Below are 20,800 nucleotides of genomic sequence, written 5' to 3' on the forward strand. Positions count from 1 at the left end.
ACGCTGCAGGTGCATTCCCCAGAAGGCTGCTCATTGACTGAGAACAACGCCAGTCCTCCTCCAGATCCCTTACATCCCACCATCTGCCTCAGGAAAACGTGGCTTTGAAGGGTTTAAAATATTCTTGTCACAAAGCCACCACTTCTCCAGTGATGGAAAATGCTGAACAGATTCATCAGTAAAAACTGCCTAACTTTATTTCCAAACATAAGTCAAAGGTTAGCTAATATTTTAAATAACTCTAATTTAAGCTTCAGAACAGAATTCCTAGTGCAGTTAAATACTGTAAATTTCCCCTGTTGGTAAGTACTCTTATGAAAAAAAAAAACAAAGAAAGCCTTCCCATTGCCCCACTGGTAGTTAGTAATAATCTAAATTAAAATAGTGCTATTGTAACAGATGTCACTACTACAGAGTGTTTACCTCCATAACATCAAGCAAGTTATTTTATAATAAAGAACAACTCAATGAATCTGAAAAAAGCTGCTCACCTACTAGCTAAAACAAAAAAGCCCTTTCGTTTGATATTTGCCACGACCAGTTTGGAATTCAATATCTGAGCATTTTAAAAGTGATCCTGACGTTTTAATATCATCTTTTCCTAGCAGTATTTATTTTTTTCTTCAAACCCCCATGGAATGTTTTGATGATTCTAATGCAGTTTTGATGCAGACCCACATAAAGTGTCTCTCAAATCTGCAAGAAAAGGATGCAACATCAAACAAGATGCTTTTTTTCTGCAAGCAAGCAAGCATCTTTCTCTATGGAGCTCACTACCAAATGCAGGTCCCCACCGAAACGACACAGAGCCTGAAAATTGCAGCAAATCTTTGCCCCACATAAAATAAAATGCTCTCCAGAAAGGCAGCTGTTGTTCTACGGGTAGAGCAGTTGGCTTCCAGAGCTGGGTAGCAATAAGATAGTATGCTTTATTATGAGTGTCATGGAGACGGTGTGAAAAATCAAGAGCCATAGGCAGTAAGCGGCAATGGGTCAATAATGTTCACCGAGACATTGTGTAGATAATCAACAACAAGGCCCTGGGTTCTCTATGCACTGCAAACAGCTGAAGGGCAAATCAATACAGCCATGGGAAGGACACTGCCCGGCGCTGCTCCCCGCAGCACGCTGCGGAGGGCACCCTAAAAACAAATGGATGCAAACTTGTACCGCTGTAACGCCACGCGCTCGAAACAGAGCAACGCTTGGAAAATATTGAATAAACAGGAGAGGAGGGGAGAGAGCCCAGCCTCGGTATTAAACTACAGAAGAAATTAGATAACAAAAAATATGTATCTGGAAAGCTCACGATACAATACAACCTGGTTGTAATTTTCATTCCAAGTCCATCCTTAAAAATAACCTCAGATCCAGACCCCTTGATATGAATAAGACATATACCTGAAAGAAAGAGTTTAACACAGAGCAGTTTAATATTTGGAGTACAGTAATTAATGATCCGTCTTTTAAATTATTAAGTGGAAATCACACATTAATACACGCATCTGTGCTATTGCAGTGATGCAAACCAAGTGCAAAATACTGAAAAGGCAGAGAACTGGCTCTGAGGCAGCATTTTCCTGGCAGTATTAATAATTGACACCTTGTTAAATAAGTGATACTAATATCGTAAATTTCTCCGGAAAAAAAAACAACAAAAAACCCTATCATATGCGAATGTTGATTTATTATTTGTTAAAAAAGGTGATTCTTGACATCCATCATTCTATTAATCATTATATGTAATTTCTCAGTCATTGTGTACAACCACCTTTCTTGAAAACAAAGTAAAAATATGCTGGAAGGAAAAAAGCACATGAAATGCTTCTGTTTTCAGTTATTCCAGCCAAAAAAGCAACACCACCCCTTTCTCCTGCCAGGGGATGATAAAATTCCTGTCCTATCTCACCTATCGTGTAAAAATAACATACCCACCTTTAACTGTGCGCTTACTTAGGATAGGTTTGTTCTGCTGTTGGCAACTGATACAAATTTTTCTATAAATGGTGAAATGACAATCTCTGCAAAACCAAAAAGCCACACAGCTCAGATCACAGACCTTGCTACTGAGATTGAAAAGGGACAAATATTCCAATTATTTATATACATATATTTTTAGCATGACTGATACAAAACCAAAACCTTTCAAGCCTTATTTTCCTCACGTTAACTATTTCCGTATGCACAGCTGTAAGTTATTGGATTATATTTTCATGAATTATTCAGGGCAGCCCCCAGCAGCAGGGGAGCAGTGCGTGCCGCAGCCCTGCTATCATGCAGAGGGCTCTGGCACCGTGGGGCGAGCGGACCTGCGCCAGCCCTGCAGCACTGCTCCGGGCAGGGAGGAAGGGTCCTGCTCTTGTGCTGAGCGAGCAGAGTTTGTGTGGTTTGATATGCACATGATGGATGGGATTGATTGCTGCCAAATGCTCCTTGTAGCAGTCGCTTCCCCCAGACCCGCAGGAGGTGGTGGTGGTGTTTTCGTCTGGCTTTGGTGGTAAAGCAAATGTAGTTTCATTTTGGGAAATATTCCAATAAAAAGCCATTTCAAAGTTCTGCACTTTGGTGCTTTCCCAAAGGTAAGGAAAAATAGGGGAGAAGGATTGGAATAAATATATATATATATAATGTATAAAGATGATGAAATAAAACAGAGAACGCCTTCTGGTGAAAGAGTTTTGTAGTCCTCTGTTCTTTTTACCGTACAGAACAAAGGCTGTAAAAGCACAGGGCAACGGCCAAGGAAAGGAAATGGTTATTTAAGCTAAAGGTCAGTGCTGGAATAAAGACTTAAATAACCATAATTATATTGGTGTGGGAATACATGAAAGACTTCCAGCCCTTGATTTTTAACCCATCTGTATTCTGGAATCCCTTTTCAAGCAGAGCAGAGCAGAGGGTGTCCAGAAGTCCTCTGTTCCCCAGGCGTTGCAGCCTGCTGTCCCAAAGAGGTGCCTCTGCAACGCCCATGGCTCACTGCTCTCCCTTGTGCCCATCTCAGTTTATGATGGGTGCAAAAATGATGGAAGTAGCAAAAAAAAAACCAAAACCTCTCATATCAACTTTAAACTTTTGCTAAAAGAAACTTCCCAGCTAAGTGCTCTAATTGATGCTTGAGCAAACCAATTAAAATATTTTGAACTTTAAGAAAAATAAATAAATCCTGAGCTTTCTGAAACGCCTTTTTCTACACAATCCTATATTTATTTTGTGTCTCCTAAGCAGCCTGAAATCTTTAACTACGAGAAATAACTCAAAAGATTAGATTTGGAATAAGGGATTTGTATCCAATAGATGGCGTTGCCTCCTAATAGTCGTCTATCTGTCTCTCAGCAGATTTCTCTGATCTTCTGTATAATAATAAAATCTGCAAAGGACTCCTTTCTTACCTGTCTTTGCTCTCCTTAGAAGCTTACTAAGAAAGTAAGAAAACAAGTATTGTGCGCATTCACCAACACGTCAAATTAAGGCAGTGAATTATTCAGGCAATTTACTGGCAGAAATCTGGGGCTAGTTCCAGGAACCCAACACAACAGGACGTCAGCTAACATGGAAGAGACAGCACTTTGGATAAAAGGGTTGCAAACGTCAGCTATGCACAATCACCTTCAGAATAGATAGATGGTGGTGACCACACAATTTTAAAAGGACTGAAGAAAAAAAGTGAAGAGAAAGGAATGTGTTTTAGTATGCCTGCCAAACCAGTGCAAATCAAGTCAGAGGGATGGTTTCATAGGAGGTCTTGCTGTGGACACGCATGCAGCTATGAGCACACTTCTGTCAGCACCTTCGGTCTTCTGCAAAACTGCTGCAGCAATCAGACTGCGCACACTGTTTTACAGAATCACCTGGAATTCACACTGTGACAACAAAAAAAACTCAGAATTTCTCCATATACTGACAAACCACCTGGAACCAGTCCTGTACATAAAGTGTGAATAAGACAAAGGTTTAAATGCAAGGATGATAACACCAGTTACGTACTTCCACTAAAAGGAAAGATGGGCTTTGTCACCTATCTCCTTGTGCTCCGAAGAAAGAGAGAATAGAAGTACATAGTTGTGCCCCCCTTTTGTTTTTTTTCTGCAGAATGCTGCAGAATGGTGAAGAATTAGCTATTAGCTTGAGATGACAGACTTCACAGGCTTATCTGGACTTTACGCTCTTAATTTTCAGTGTAATGATGCCCCTAGCAAGGAAACATGGTCAGTGCCTCTTAATGGCCAGAAGGAGACGTCCGGCAACCAGATGCTTTGTCATGCTGGCTGCTGAATAGCCGGAGAAAAAAAGTAATGCAGCTTGTGTATCCGAAAAGGGGAATTCACAGAGCTCTGTGCAGCAAAGCATAATGATGGCTAGGTGCTGATACTGGACTGCAAGGCAGCAAAAATGCTCAGTACATCTCATATATCAATAAACAGCAGTTTCTTGTGGACTAATTTTACAGTTAAATTAATAAATCATGATTCAAATGACAGTGTAAAACAAAATAGAACAGCCTACCGATACTCTCTGCCTCCATTACATAGCTGTTTATAAAATAAATTTGACCAGCTCAGCTTCCACAAGAAAGCTGTCTGAACAGAAGATACCAAAACATACCACGCTGTCTGCTGCTACATTTCTGAAATAAAAGACAAAATTCAGGAAGACAAAATGAACCAGAATTGATACTGCAGAACTATCGGGAAGAAAACCATTCTACCTTGTCTATAATATACACTTCCTAAGGACAAAGGATTTGTGCTTTTAGTCCAAGTTTAGAAACAAAAAGCATTTTTACACAAAACTGTTATTTTTAGACCAAAGAAATCCTCAAGCTGAGACAAACAAACAAAAAATCATCTAACAAACAAAACCAACCGATAAAGCAGACTCAGAAAGCAGGTGCTTTATTCCAGCTTTACTATTGACATTCAGTATGGAGTAACAGCTACTCACATAGCATGACAAATAGTAAAGAGCACTCAACATTTCAGAAAAGGTAAATGCTTTGTTATTTACACATTTTAATTCCAAGCAAATTCAAATCAAGCACTCCTTTCAGGGTTATCCTCAAGCATCTCCTCTTCTGCATCGCTGACAAGAAAATACGTACCTTATTTAATATCAGAAGAGTTTAAGTACCTCACAAACAGAAGCATTATGCCATTTAATAGAGAGGAGTTCTAGGGGAAAACAACCAGCAGATTTCCTTTGTGACTTCTACAGAAGATAAGTATACTGCTACGAAGTCTAACTTTTTAAAATCAGATTTTTCAGTTATTTCAGAGCAAGGCCATCGCCTAACTTTAGGCTTTCATTATTAGCCCATCTGTGGCACCCATTCAGTTCCAGTGAATGAAGACAGTAGGGCCCTAGACACCTTGAGTCCTTCATTAAACTATTGATCCCCACAGCATTATCCATAACGTTCCAGCAGCCCAGCATGTCAACAGATGTAGAGCTCGCTGCTCTTTCCTTTCAATAACTTCCACGCTTTATGGGGAGGAAGTCACAATGATTTATTTACCTGACATTTCCCAGTCCGGATGTCGTAGAGGGCCACTGAACCATGGCGAGCTCCAACTGCTATTCTGTGACTTCGCTCGTAATAGCTGACCATGTAGAACCTGAATTGAACATTATAACAAGTAACAGGTGAGAATTGACCTGCCTGCATGACGTTAAAATTAATTTGCAATGTAATTAACATTAACATTGGAACAGAGATTTTATTTAAAAACCCATCAGCTGCCTGTTTTCATTCTTGGTATTTAGTAAACAAAGCCAACTGATGCTTGAGAGGTCACTGCAGAGATGTAGCGGATTTATACATTTTTGATTTTATTACAACGTTGTTAAACAACTCTGTTGAGTTTGGGAACAATCCATGTAATAATCACCAGCTCCCTGAACATCCACGTGCTCGTGCTGTTCACAGTCCAATACCGCCATAACCTGGATGTCAATGGTTGAAGAAGACAATCCTAACCTCCTAAGTGATTTAAAAGCAAAAAAAAAGGACGAATCACCAAACTAGCTGCAACCCTGTAACACTGTTCAGGTGGGAAGGAGCTGAGAAGCATGTGGTAGCCCTTAAAGTTCTGCAGGAATGCATGACATTGATCTGAACACAAACAACCACAACATTCAAAGAACTCAGTTAGTTGAAACGAAAGAGCATCAGAGACTTCATTTCAGACTGAACTACTTGGGAACAGACTTGGTCTTCTCTTCTAAATGGAAAAGTAGATCTGTGAAAATTGTCAACTTCATTTCCTTTAAATTTCTGTTTTAAAGTTAGATTTTATTATAGCAAACTCTACCAGAGCTCACTAGAATTGTTCTATCAAAATATACTGCTGACCACATTTATGGCTTGAACAGGAAATCTTGCAATGAACCATCTCCTTGTTCTTAAGGATTCCCGAAGTGCCATAGCAACTACTCTCCTACACAGCTGATACACTCATTTCTATGGCACATGTTAGCAGTCAGGAAGAAAAACAGCATGAAACATGGCATTAACAAACAAACAAAAGAAAGGAAATGAAATGAAAAGCATTTGTTTTCAAGCTGGAAAAAAAAAAAAGCAAGACTAAATAAGCCCAGGTGCTCCAGGTTGTGCCCAGTGCCCAGTAGTGTGGATATGCAGGCATCCACAGAGTCCACAGCATGTGGGTACCTACCTACCCACAGCATTAGGCATTGGGCAGGTTATCCATCACACGGTTGATAATACCTGGGGCTGCAATAAGAGAGCTTTCACAATTTTCCCTATTTTATATCAAGCTGCAATCACCAACACAAAGCGGTGCCTCAGTTGACCAGGGGGAAGGTTATCTGTAAGGCTCTTTTACACAGCCAGCAAACTCAGGATTTACATTTAAACTTACAGAAAAAGCACACCGCTTATCATCACAAGTGAAACGGAATACAGCAAAAAGTTTCTACAAAAGAAGTTTTATATCCCTATTACTAATATTAGAGCACTGAATGGGCACAGTCTACTTGTCTTCTCCAACAGATTTAGAAAGAGAATATCTCATACTGTTATATGTAAGCATACAGCATTTCTCCTCTTACTGCATTAAATGCCCATTTAGACAGAGAGCTGAGTCGGTATTTCTCTTTGAGAAGAATCCATCAGTCTACATAACAATAGACTGTTTGCAGGAAAAAGCTTCAAGGAAACAGACATTTCTGGCTTAATTTTATAAAAAACATTACTCCTTCAGCTGACATTCAGTTGTCAGCCCTTTAGCTTTTCTCTTTATCTTTTGGCTTAGTGTTGTTGCAGCATCCACAGATTTAAGTATTTTAATCCTTTGCCTCCCTTTTTAAACCTCTAAATGGCAGAGCTGAATAGAGAATGATATGCCAGCATATATTTCGGCTGTGCTACAGATTCATTTTTGCAAGCCTAGCTGATGCACCCATATCCACCATCGGCATCTTAATGGAAACCTCGCTCTGAGTGCTGCTCCATTACTGCTCAGCAAGGAAACTTCAGTCAGCCAAGAGACAGCTTAATTTAACTGCAGGACCCAAACAAGCAGTGCTGCTATTGCTGGTACCAACTCAGCCTCCAAACCAAAGGGTGAGCTGCAACTCACATGCACCTTTCTCCCTGCACTTCCCAAATGAAAACCATCTTTGGGAATAGGACAGATGGTCGGTGAGGGGAAAGCCAAGCAGTCACTGTCAGATCTCAAATGCTTCAAATCTTTGTCCAAAGTACTTACGCATTAGTTAGCAAACAAAGAGTGATGAAAAATCAATTGAGAAACCAACAAGCAGAAGGGAAGATTTCCTTTCGTACTCACAAAGATGCAGCAGTACCTCTCACCAATGGCCTTGAATTCCTTCAGTTCTCCTAAGTTTCCACAAATAATCAACGCATAAAATGCTGTTGTACAACCTCACTTTGCCTAATCCTGGATGTTCTCTCTGCAAGTCTGCTCCTTAGGAAAAAGCAATCTAAAATAGTTGTTGTTGTAAATTTAATCTATACTCCTATGTGAGATGATGCCGTTACACAGAAGGTTTGAAGTCAGCAAACTGCACTAAATGCATGACCTGACCCAACGCAGTCCATCAGGGACCACTCAGCTTTGTGCAGTTGCTGAATCAGGATAATGCTGAATTTGAACAGAATTTTGTTGCCTTCAATATTACCCCCCCAGAATTCTAAAGAAATTCAGAATATCTCATGCACATTGCACTGCACTTCAATACTTCCTTTTTTTATAAGAAATGGGTTGGTACTGAGGGTGCCAAAAGGGAACACACTTCTCCATTAAAAACAATATCACTAAAAGAAAATGCACATCATAGTCACACGCAGTGAAATACTCCCATATGGTGATGGATTCACCTCATCACTGCCTATCAGGACTTAGTCATGCTCACAGCAACTAGCAGTAGACTGCTACCACTGTACAACAGTAAGGAAAAAAGATGAAAAAAAAGGAAAGAATCTGGTGCTCCAACACCACACGCTGCTGTTCACAGCTATGGGCTTTACTGTTCTATGAACACATGAACTCCCCTTCAAAGAGACAAACAAGCAAAATATTTGTCATTATAAAACACCGTGGAAAGGCTTTATGAGAGGCTACGAAAAAGACGAGTTTGCACATCTAATGAAAGTATTTGGGCACCCACACAATTTAGTCACAACAAGTGTGTATGTAATGCAGGTCAGCAGAAAGGGCAGCACATATTAATAGAATTAATAATAGGATTACGTCAAAGTGCTTCCACTTGGACTCCCTCCAGGCACTCAACAGCTTGCTAAAATCTTACAAAAATTTCCATTGGGCTGAACGACCACGTCAGTGGGGTGCTGTATCATTTTTACAATGGCTATAACTATGTATAATAGGAAATATTACTTGTAATTTAGCAATCTGTTAAGATAACGCATAACTATAAAAGTACAACAGGAAAGGGAAGATTTTTTGCACTAATTCCCACTTGCCCTTGCATTTATGTGTTACGTTAAGCCTTTTAAAGTATCAAGAAGAAGGAAAACTACCTCTATCAGTGTCTTATCTGTCAACAGAATAATAGTTCCTTTCTTGAAACTACTCAATATTTTAATAGCTTGTTAAATTAAAATGTAATGGTTGAGAGACGAAAGTTACAATTTATTGGTTGTACTGGTTTAATGGTAAAACTGGGACATCCATCATAGTCTTAAGATGCCGTAAGTGTCCACATGTTATAAATCGCATTTTACTGTCAAAGAATCTCAGAGCCAAGCAGAAACATCCCAGGACCAAAGCACACAATGGTGCTCAGCTCCCTCCCCAGATTGGTGGGGCTGGGAATCTGCACACAGAGCAGCTCTAAAGAAACCAGCAGTGCTCTTCTGATTTTGTGAGGTTTAATTCCAATTGCATCTCCTGCATTCAGCATGAGAGCTTCAAAAATCTTTTTAAAAACCAGTTCAATAGCAACCTTTGTGTCCTGCTTCCTGCCACAGGGCTCCCCTGTCCCCCAGCAGGAGTTACCTGAACTCAGCTTTTGTTCTCTGCTTCCCAAATGTACTCAGAGCTCAAGGATGTGGTGGGAGAGGAGCAAATTCCAGCAGGCCTGAGAGGCTCACCCAAATTTGCAGGGCTGTGCCCAAAGACAGACTGACAAGATCACAACTGTCAGCTATTGCCATTAAGGGACACAACTTTCATTTTCAAAATTCTCCACTGGAGGACACTTCAGAGAGCAGAGCAGAGCCAGGCCTAAACCTCCTATGAATTAAATACATTTTTTTTCTATTCGGCCAGGCTCCCAATAGGAGAGGACCCCTTCCTGAAGGACTGAGCTGCTGACAACAGATCTAGAAATGAAAGCAAGGGAGCTTGAAGGCCCACAGTCACACCTGGAGGGTTATCACATAGCTTAAGCTGGCTGCTCACAGCTTCATCTCAGCTCACTAACAGACACCAATTCAGCTCCAAGGCTTTTGGAGAAGTCAGCACAACGCAAGCTATCACTAAGCTCCCCTAAACCTCCAAACCAAACTCTGATTTTCTGTTGTCACCACCTCAGTCCTTTATTCTTCTGCAGCCTGTACATGATTATGTCAATTAATTCACTCAAGGAGGTCATACATATTGGAATCCAGCTTGTTACTCAAGAATGCTATTGTCGTTTCTGCAATAACAGCAACCAAGATATTTATAAACCCTCTGAAAGAAAGCTGTCCAATTAATTTGGTCTGTTTGTGCAGCTGTTCCAGCTAGGATGCGTGACAGGGTGGCAGGATAGTTTTTCCAAGAGACCGCACAGTGTTTTCCTCTTTCTGGACTTCTACAGTACTTGAACTACAAAGAAAGAGCTGTTAGATGCTCTTTTCTAGTTCCTATCCATCAGATGGATAAAACTGGCAGAAAACTAAAATCTGCAAAGGATTAGAGGCAAGCTCAAAGCCACTCCTCTGATCTGCTGTTTTAAGAAGCAAAAAACTGTTCCACTCCAAGTATGAAATGCGCCTTGACAGAGAACCCCCCTTATTTTGTTTACACTATTCATGAAGGAAGAACTTACCTGCAGATGGCTGGAAAGCATTCTTGAAGACCTTTTTTCTTAACTAAAGATCCTTCGAGGCAGTACATGATGATGTCCATAACCTTGGAAACAAAAGTTAAAAATGTCTGACACTGAACTGTATATTTCATAACAAAGGTTCTGAAAAGCAAAACCAAAACATTTCTATTGCCTCTCTGCATTTTCAAAACCTAAATTTAAAACATATAGCAAAACTGCAAAAGTACTACATTACCTGTACCATTCTTCACCAGTACTAGCTAGCACCAATGAAAATGAAGGCTAAACATGTCCAAATGACCCCCAGCATATTCAGACACTACTCCTACAATCACACCTGTAAGCACCAGCACATTCTCTTGCTTGATCCCTCCACAATAATGCCATAGAATTGTTTCAAATTTTAAATGCAGAAACAAGCTAGGTGATACAAAACACAACCTTGGCACACATCAAGAGGGTTATGGAACACAAGAGAATTGAATGTCACAATGCCATTCTGGACAAGACATTATTCATTACTGCCTCAAAACCACAAAGCTATATGGCACGACAGCCTTACCTCCACAAGAAGGTCCACGACGTCGGTAGGCATCTTCTCAATAAGTATTTCAATGACTCTCAAGATCTCTCCTTTAGCTCGAGCAAGAGTTGTGGTGTGAATATTCTGCTGAGACTGCGTGTTCGCTGCAAGGGCGGTGTGTCTGTGCACCTACAAGGAGCAGGGTTACACATGGAAACCAAGACTTGCTAAGTATCCTTACTAAATACGTTACATGGGGTTAGTCTGCACCATGCAGAATGCTCTCCTTCGCTTCACTTTGATTATATCTCACCCCTTGCTTATGAGCAGTCACCAGTGTTCATCCCTGATGCAGTTTTTAAACAAAGGTCTACCTTTATTTTGAGTATTACTTAATCTCATGAAACTACAGGTCAAAATGAGCAAACGCTTAGTGGTTTTGATTACATAATTGTGACATTTTTCTTTGTATTTCCTCAGGAAGCAGGTGCCTGCTTTATAACAGGCTTTTTGTGACCTGCTGCTGAACATCTAGCTAAGCAAAAGCTCCAGGCATCTGGGTTCACTCAGATGACTCTCATAGAGACAGCACCGATCCACAACAACCTCTGAGCACTGCCCCCTCCTTGCCCCCAGCCTGCACGGCTAAGTCCCCATCCTCCTTCAATTCAAACTTAATTGGATGGCGTTTGCATTGCCGAGGGAAAGTAGGATTTTTTACACATTTATATCTCAAGTCTGGACAACCTGTAGACCAGGATATGATAAAGATGTAACTCACCCAACTAACTGCAAACCCAACCATAACTTGCGTGTCATTTGGCAAGACTGATTTGCAACAACACAAACGCGATCCTTTGCTTTCTCCCGTTCTGGGGATGAAGGGCAGGACGTGGGATTGCTTACTGCTCTGTCTCACAGGAGCTCATCACCCTGCTCACCTCCTTGGCGATGGTGGTAATGAAGGCGGGCGGCCGGGCTGTAGCGATGAGCGAGAGCGCGTGTCGTGCCGAGCGTGCAGAGTCAGCCGCCGGGCTCAGGGGCAGCCCCATTGTGATGCTAAACGGCGCCAGACAAAGCAGGGAGAAAGAAAAGGAGCATTAGAAATATAGAGTGAAGAGATTAGAAACAGCTTATAATGTCAGTTCAAGGTCAACGGGAGCACTCAAACAGTTAGAATATAATGGACTCCCAACAATGAGCAGTGATTAGGAGTCAGGGTGTTCTATCATCAAATACAAAATCGAATAATTAACCATGAAGATTGAAAACAGTATGTGCATCTGTCCCAAGTGTTAAAAAGGCCTTGTTAACAAATTACCTGTATGTGTTGAATACATATCACAGCGCCCAGGACGAGGCAAATGAGGAATGTCTTGTAAAGAAATTACGTTCTGCACTTTGACAAAATCTTAAACTAGGGCTGAAAAACATCCTCTTCATAGTAATTCTACTTAATTCAGCTACGCACTAGTTACAGCAGATTAAAGCAAGAGGCTTCTCGAATTGAACTCGCAGAATCCATTCGGTTTGATTTTCTTTAGAGCAGGACTTAGAGAAGCATGCAGAGATGACAGACCCGTGCCTTATATTATTCAAATACTCCTTAAAAATTTCTCAGGGATTAAGTAGCATCCGAGTTCTCCACACACAACATTTTTGTTTGCTAGGACAGCATAAATTTAAGAAAAAAATAAAGTAACCAATAACTACACTAAGCAAAAGCAATATCTCTCATGTCATAACTGAGAGAATAAGTTAACTGACAAAGAAGATACATATCTAATTTTTGCCTGAAAGCTTCCTTTCTTAAAAGGCTACTGCTTGAACTACCACTACTGTAACCACCATTATCTGTGTCACAGCAGACCACATTCTTACTGGGCAAACTGTACATTATCCTGAAATTCTACAAATCCTTCCTGCACAAACACCCACAATCCACAGCCCAAAATGCAGGTACCTCTCCAGGCTAATAGCTCTGCACCTTCAGAAAAGCAGGCTAATGCATGCAGTTATATCCAATCTGCCCAAAAATCAGACTACAAAACTTAGCAACACCTGAAGGCACTCAATTAATACCACGAGGGAAAGGCATTATGGCAAAGAAATGTTTCCCTCCTGGCTTCTGTGACCAGAAGAGAACATTTTCCCAACAGAAAACAGCAGCAGTGTGGGAGGGAGAAATGGAAGGAAAACCACTGTGTGGAATCCAAGGAAGATCATCCTCTGAGAATGAACTGGGCACCGGGGACACAGCGTTGGGTGGGATTAGCCTCGCACACACAGCCTCTGCAGCCCATACAGCAGAGACAACTTTCTCCGACACGCAGAAAAAGAAGTGAGACCACAAACAGCTCTTTGCCAGTTCTAAACCAATCCTGCTGCTATAGCCATGCTACCCAAAAGCAGCCTCCTCCCTTACGACCCCCCTCCCCAGCCCCTTTGCTGCCTAGCAACAACAAAACATCAACCTGTAAACAGCATGGACAGGTTAATTGTTTTCCTGTGAAAATGAGGTGCTTTCCTGCACACTGCCACTGCCACCAGCAGTGATCTCAGTCTGAAGACCAGAGATGAAGCTGGGATTTTCCCTCTGCACAGGGGATAAGTTTTGAGAACATGCAGGAGAACAACGCTAACAAACTGTCATCAAATTTTAATGAAATTTATACATCTCAGCTGTTTGTATTACAAATGTATGCGAATGCAAATAAAAACGAAGATTTGCTTCAACGTAAGTATGTCATTTAAGCGCATGTTAACAATAAAATGTTTTATTACATGGAAGAAGATAAAATCTCTACTATCCCTGGGATTTCAGATGTTTAAATGCCCTAAATGACGTACACGAGATAGAAATACATTCAATAAAATGAGTCCAGTGCAGTGAAATCATCATACCTAGAATCTGAAGTTTGAGAAAAAAAAATATCATGCATTTCTAAACACAGAGGACAGCCCAATTAGGTATGCTGTAACTCATTATAACACATAGCACAATGCCTGCAAAGCAGCACAAAGCTGTCAGCAGAGCTGCACTGCCATCGCAACCAGACATCTCATCCTGCAGCCCTTACGCACCCAAGTAGTCACGCTGCTTTCTGAGGGATTACTCATTGAAGTAAGGGCTGCCGTTTCCAGTTCTATGATCGCATTCATTTTACACATTTAATGCTATTAAAATGGATGAATGGGAACGCTCTGCTCCAAATCCACAGCCAGCGTGCTGCCTCAGATGCTGCTGATCAGACTGGTGGTGATGCTGCTCAGCACAGCTGTGAGGCCAAGGGCCCGCACCCATTTTTGCCCACCCATTCCAGCCCAGGGCTGGCTGGCTGAGCTCTCCTTTACACCTTGCAAGCTCCTCAAAGCCAAAAAGCAGCAAGGAACCTCTCCGGCAGGAAAGCAGTGTGAAATAAAAGTATCATCATGGAAAGAAGCGTAAACACTGCACTTTCATCCTTCTCTGTGTGGTTCCGAATAGGCAAAAACTGGTTTATCAGAGTTAGCAAGGTTCGTGCTGCTCTGAAAGCAGAGTCAGACTCAACCTGCCCTGAAAATAAATGAGAGAGAGGAGGAATTGAAACAATTCCATGCACAAATTGCAATATATGTTTCCTGTACTCCTGACACTACACACACCCTTATAAATAATGGGCTTTTGCCATCAGATATTCCACCAGCACAAGCAGTTCAAACATAATGAACTCAATAATGGCAAGAAAAAAACATCAGCTCCTTTTTCTGAAGTCCAGAAACATTTGGGTTAGTCTGTCTTTTTACCCTGAAATACAAACATTTGGTATCTCCTGATTTTTGGGGGCAACAACTGACAAACCACGTATTCTGACATTTCTTATCCCGGACTTCATGTTCATGTTACTTGGAAGTGATACTGAAGGAAAGCCACATTTTTGTTTAAGAGTTATAGGACTTCATAAAGTCACGCCTGTTTTTGGACAGGACTGAGGTGGCATTCTGTAACCAAACTATTATGTTATTTATACATGCCTCAGATTGTTCCTGTATAGTTTTGTTGGCTTTTGCTCATTTGTTTATGAAAAAGCAGAATGCTGTACACTCTCCTGTTTTTGTGTGTGTTTGTTCTTTAAAGGGTGTTCCTGAAAAGAATTTTAAGAATATTATTATTTTTTTTACTGGAAGCTTAAAAAACTTCAGTGTGGTTGAAGTGGTTAGTACCAAATGAACTACTTTTCTGGAGCAGCAGCAAGGTTAGGTACTACCACCCTACAGATCTGAACTCATAAGAATAGCAAATAAAGTTTGTTGTTTTCTTTCCCATTCCCCACCATTATCAGATGCATTCAAATCAATGTTTTGAAAAACCAACAACATCTCTGCAACAGTATTATAAAGATGTCTCTTTTTGTCTGGAAAAGCATATTTGAACGTAACTTAAAAAATCAGGTAGGGACTTTACAGACAGAAGCGATGAAATGGGATGATGGCACCAAAGTGAGGCATTCAGACCAGCCTCGCTGTCTTTCAAAAGCAATGGAAACCTCAATGTCTCAGTACTTTTCCTATCAGAAGGCCTCATATATCTGCCAGCAGCACTTCTCCTTAGAGGGTGCCTGGTAAAGTGTTCATTTTCCTGAAAAGCAACAGGCTTTTTGTTAATTCATTAGCATCGCTCAGCAGTGGCAGTATGCAGGCAGGGATTAACCCCCTGGCCCGGCCAGCTGGCCTACACATCCTCCTTCAGACGGCAGGCACACTGCCCAAACCTCCAACAAAACAAGGGCAGATGCAGAACTAACGCACAGAGGGAAACGCCAGTTTTGTACCCAAACTTCTGCTCTGTTATTGATGGGCCTCAGGACTTCAGTGCATCCCACACAAGGAGGCAACATGTGTTACGCCTCTTGTCCTCCTCCTGCCCCTGCCTTCCCACTGCACTGCTAGCAGACATTTAAGGAACTGCTTTTGAGAGTGTAGCAGACAAAATGGTCACAGCCTGTCCTCTAGTACACCTTTCTAAAACCAGAGACAACATTCAAACTGCACCAAACAGCAGGAAAGCTGGCTTGAAATCCTGCACTTATTTGTGCTTTTGACTCGTGCCATCCAGATGATTTTCACTGGCCAGACTCCTGCACTCTGAGGGAAATATGGCCACACAGCTAAGCAGCCTCACTCTCTCAAAACTGGAAAAGAATGGTATCTAACAGACAGGACTATGTTCTTTTGTAGTGAGTCCCTGTGTTGGTCATACAGACCAGGTGCCCTGTGGGCAGCACTGCCTAGGCCTCGGGCAGCCATGGCCCTGTACATTGGTGGTATGGAGTGTCTGACATCCCGTCACGAAACCATACACCAAAAACATTATCTCCTCCTTTATGCCTTTTCAATTAAGAAATAACACTCTTTCCACTTTGATTTTGCTAATCAAGTCATTTGAGGGAGCACACATCCCTTTTAGGCAAATCGTCCCATTATTCACCCATGCAATCAGGGCTGCGCTTCAGGCAGGCTCTTCAGAGGAGCACATTTCTGCCAGACCCCCTCCTCAGGTCATCACAGTAATTAAGTACCACTGATGAGAGTGTGACAACAGCTCCATAGGTTCAGGATCTTAACCTGTGGGTTGTAACCTTCATCAGTGTTACTGGTGGCACTGTCTGTGCAATGGTGAGCACAGCGCACTGATTTAAATTACAAGTTAATCACAGAAGTAAGAAAACAGGGTCCCAATACTCCATGTAACTGAGTTTTTTATTTGTCCTTTCTATCTGCTTTCATAGGGAAAAGCTGATCCTCCTTAGCAAGTATGTTTTGAGGTGCTGTTACCCAAATTGTTCACATGATTGAATAATTCTATTCTTAACTGCTTGTCTGAAAAAAGATAACAAATCACAACTTGCATGTAGATAGAAACTGGCACTTTTAAAATGTACCAAAAAATTTAGATTCTAAAGGATTTGAGTGGAATAGTTTGAAATGTACCTGTAAGATATTTTAAATATAAAACATAGGTTTTAGATTTAAGCAATGGCTGAACAAAGGGAAGGAACCAAACATCCTCCCTGTCGTGGAGCCAGGAAGCTTGGAATTCATCTGCTGCCTCCTCATCCTCACATTAAGTTCCAGCTCCCATTTGTCCATTAAAAACCTCAGTTGCAGCAACTGTTTAGGCAATACTCCAAAGCTGTGCCACTGCACTTGAAAACTAGGGATGTCCCCACTGCATAACTCACAGGCAGAATCTATACAGACATAAAACAAACAGGTTCCCACTCGATCAAAACTGAAGAAATTCAGTCTAATTATTTACTACACACACAAGTATTAATATGTGGATAGACAGAAACATAAGTTGTTCATTTTGGTATATGGTGTCATGATCTGCATCAAACCGTAGCTTGTGATTCAAAGAGCAAAATTACAGACAGCAATGATCCCTGCATTCACCTGTGTCAAGAAATCAAAGCCTAATAAATGCTAGAAAAATACTCCTAATCCTCATGCCTGAGCAGCTTCACTCGGCATGGCTGGCTCGTCTGCTGCAGCCTTTGGGGACTGGGATGAACTGGGGGAACAGAGGAGTTACAGACACCCAAGTTCTGGATTTCAGCTCAGATATTTAATTCAGAAGGGGAAGAAGAAAACACCACTTTTTTTTTTTCTCTCTCTCTCTTTTTTTTTGTCAATAAATGTGAAGTGATTTTTTTTTTTAAAGCACAAGCTTGACATAAAAGCTCTTTCATAAAACGTTCTTAACATCAGGGATAGAAGCCAGGCAGCTGTGCACTGTTATTGTGTACACGGTAAATCAGGCACAAAAAGGGGCAGCTCAGCAGGGCACCGGGAGGGTAAGATGCACACTTAACCCCCTGCACACATTGTTGCTCCATTTCTTTCCATCTTAGTCTGTCTGCAGTCAGTACTGTATCTGTCATGAATGTAACAGGCCATTTTCAATCTAAATCTTGTTATGGATTAATAAGCAAACACTTTCTCGCTTATTATGCAATTTATCATCATGAAAATTGCATTGGGCTCCTCAAGGCTACATGCTGATACATTCATTTATTCAGTGCTCTGTGTATAGAGAGCCATACTAATCTTTATGACAGCTAAGGATGTAATAGCAAGATGAAAATTACTTTCTGAAGAACTGTATTCACCTGGCTTGTGCAAACCCACATTTAAATACAATAGAACACACAAGATTCTTTGGGAAGGTAAAATGTCTCAGCTTCTGCTGTCAAGCTATAAGAAATAATCGAGGTTCAGGCAAATAACAATATTCACCCAGTTTGTACAGATTTACCCACTAACTGCCCTCAACACACCACAATAACTCATCCTTCACAGTGCTAGGAAATTAAAACTGCTATATAAACTTGGTAATCCCCCTTAATGCAATGTAAAAGCTACAAGTCTTAGTGCTTCCACAGGTGGATCCATACACAGCATTAAGATAAACCTGGCTCCTTTCTGCATCCACCTCTTAAAGTGTTTATTAGTAAACAGTTTTAAGAACTGAGCTCTGAAACTGAATGCTAAGGTTAATGATGTGCACTTCTACTACAAGTGCTCGTGGTGTTCAAAGTTACTGCTGCAAACAAAAGAACTTCTTGACAAAAACAGAGAATTATTTAAAACTATAGAAACATAGTTTAAATACCAGTCAATAATGCTTATCATTAGAAGTGTTTCTGAATATAAAGTTCCATCCAGCACAGCGTACAAAATAAACACAAGAATTACCAGTGCACCAAACAGGCTCAGAATAAAATGGGAAAACAATTACGAATATTATTTTTAATATCTAAATTAATATTAGTGCAGTGGTGTTGTAAACAAAAATACCTGCAAGCTAACCAGAGACCCTCCTTATGCTAACCACACAGTTCTAATGTATATCAGCATTCCCTACAGAAATGCCTACTGCAGTTCCATACAGACATATTCTTTTTAACATACAGTTCTCTTTCCCCACACGCCTCAGAAAACATTCAAAAGCCTGGAAGGCACGAAAAAAGCCACAAAGCAAAATACCACGTACTGTAAAATGAGCCTCCACATTTTAAGAAATGCAGTCATATTAATGCCTGAACAAGCAGTTATGTTGAGCTCCACCACTTCAGAATCAAGAGCTTATTTTTCCATGAGCAAAAACCTTTCACAGATGAGTCATGAAGTCGTCTTCTAGAATGAATATTAATATATTCATATATATAATATATTAATGTATAGTTTGTGAAGTAATTTAATAGTTAGCACGTAAAGAACGTCACAAATTAAAATACCATGGAGAAAAAACTACACAGAAAAAATTAAACATGAAATATGTTTTAGGGGAAAAAAAACCAACCTAGTGAATATTCACAATGCTTTGTGTGCCAGGCATAGAAAGCACTAATATTTCAATTGGTGCAAATTCAGAAAGCTGTTCTGAAACCAAAAGCATGACCATGATTCACACACATGGAGATTCGTATTCTGCAGGGAAACATATCTGCACACATCCCAAATTCCGATCTCAGACTGGCCAGCATTTGAGTCATTGCATTACTGCATTCAAAGAGTACAAACTTACTTAACAAACAAACACGTTCCAAGTTTATATTAGGGAAATATATATATATATATATATAAATTATAAAATTATTATTTGCTTTTTAACATTTTCATTACGTTGTTTTCCAAATAGATGCCTGCAAAACTACGATATTACAATCCTAATTCATACCAAATATTAAGTTTGCATCTGCTCACAGCAACTCTCTGCCAAAAGCAGGAGTGATCTTTCTTTTGTGGTAGCTGGGGTTTAATTTGGTCCTATGCAATAACTGTACTGATGAATGAAAATTCTGTCAACAGCCCTAACATACATTTACTTATGTTTTTCAAGGTTCTACGTGAAAGGCAGGAAGCTTAAAATAGCGTTGAAAGCCCACTACATAAAGCATAGCATCACTGTTCCATTCAACATCAACAGCCTACTGTGGTTGCCTCTTAAATGGGCTTATTTTATTTATTCATACAAATTAGAGCCTTTCCTTTTGTGTGCTGAAGTTGTTTGCTTGTCTTTGGTAAAAAACAAATAAATTAAAATACATTCAGTTTGCAATTTAGAATAAATTTCAGACCAGATGTCCAGTTTCACAACAAACAATAATAAAAATGAAGCCTATGCTGCAAAACTCTCCACTGTACAAATAGTCCTGTTGTCATTAATTGGATCTGCAGAGTAAGGACTGTGAGAATCAGCTCCCCAGGAGGAATTTACTGCCTTTGGGTCTCAGCTCATACATTTGGGGATACTCAATAACAACGCTACTCGTCTGCTGCAAAGCCGCACACTAATAAACCCCAAACGATAAAATTCAAAAATCCCATGATCTTAACACAAAATCTGCAAGATGCTGCCTTTATTATTCAAGTGCTTTTAAAGAATTCACTTTGTGTTTAGCTGTAACTATTTGATGGTGTGATTGACAGCACTTCCAGAAGGAGAATCTACTCTGTATATATGAGGCAAGCCCAAGATCTGAACTGAAATCAACACCCAGCCACAAATACTTAACTAAAAGATTTTATTTCTACACTACACGTGACAGAGCTATTCTACCATCCTACAATGTTCCTTCCAGGAGATCAGAACATGTAAAGACAGCTAAATCCAACCTAAACCATCTGTATGTTTATTCAGGATGCTTTAATAAGATGTCCAAAAACTTGAAAGATAGGCTGTGGCCCTCTGAGTTT

At 40.5% G+C, this 20,800-nt stretch overlaps 1 protein-coding gene across 3 annotated transcripts in view; it reads right to left on the reverse strand.

Moving 5' to 3' along the window:
- WDR7 (WD repeat domain 7) overlaps window positions 1-20,800 on the reverse strand; it is a 106,863-nt gene that overhangs the window by 18,333 nt on the left and 67,730 nt on the right. For all 3 annotated transcript variants that reach the window (XM_015887228.2, XM_015887227.2, XM_032441438.1), the window contains 4 exons: window positions 12,001-12,118; window positions 11,099-11,248; window positions 10,537-10,619; window positions 5,513-5,612 (listed from right to left, as the gene is read on the reverse strand). In XM_015887228.2, coding sequence (XP_015742714.1) covers window positions 5,513-5,612; window positions 10,537-10,619; window positions 11,099-11,248; window positions 12,001-12,118 — 451 coding nt within the window. The remainder of the gene's footprint in view (window positions 1-5,512; window positions 5,613-10,536; window positions 10,620-11,098; window positions 11,249-12,000; window positions 12,119-20,800) is intronic.

The sequence above is a fragment of the Coturnix japonica genome, chromosome Z (genome assembly GCF_001577835.2).
Source record: "Coturnix japonica isolate 7356 chromosome Z, Coturnix japonica 2.1, whole genome shotgun sequence".
Classification (NCBI taxonomy): Eukaryota; Metazoa; Chordata; class Aves; order Galliformes; family Phasianidae; genus Coturnix; species Coturnix japonica.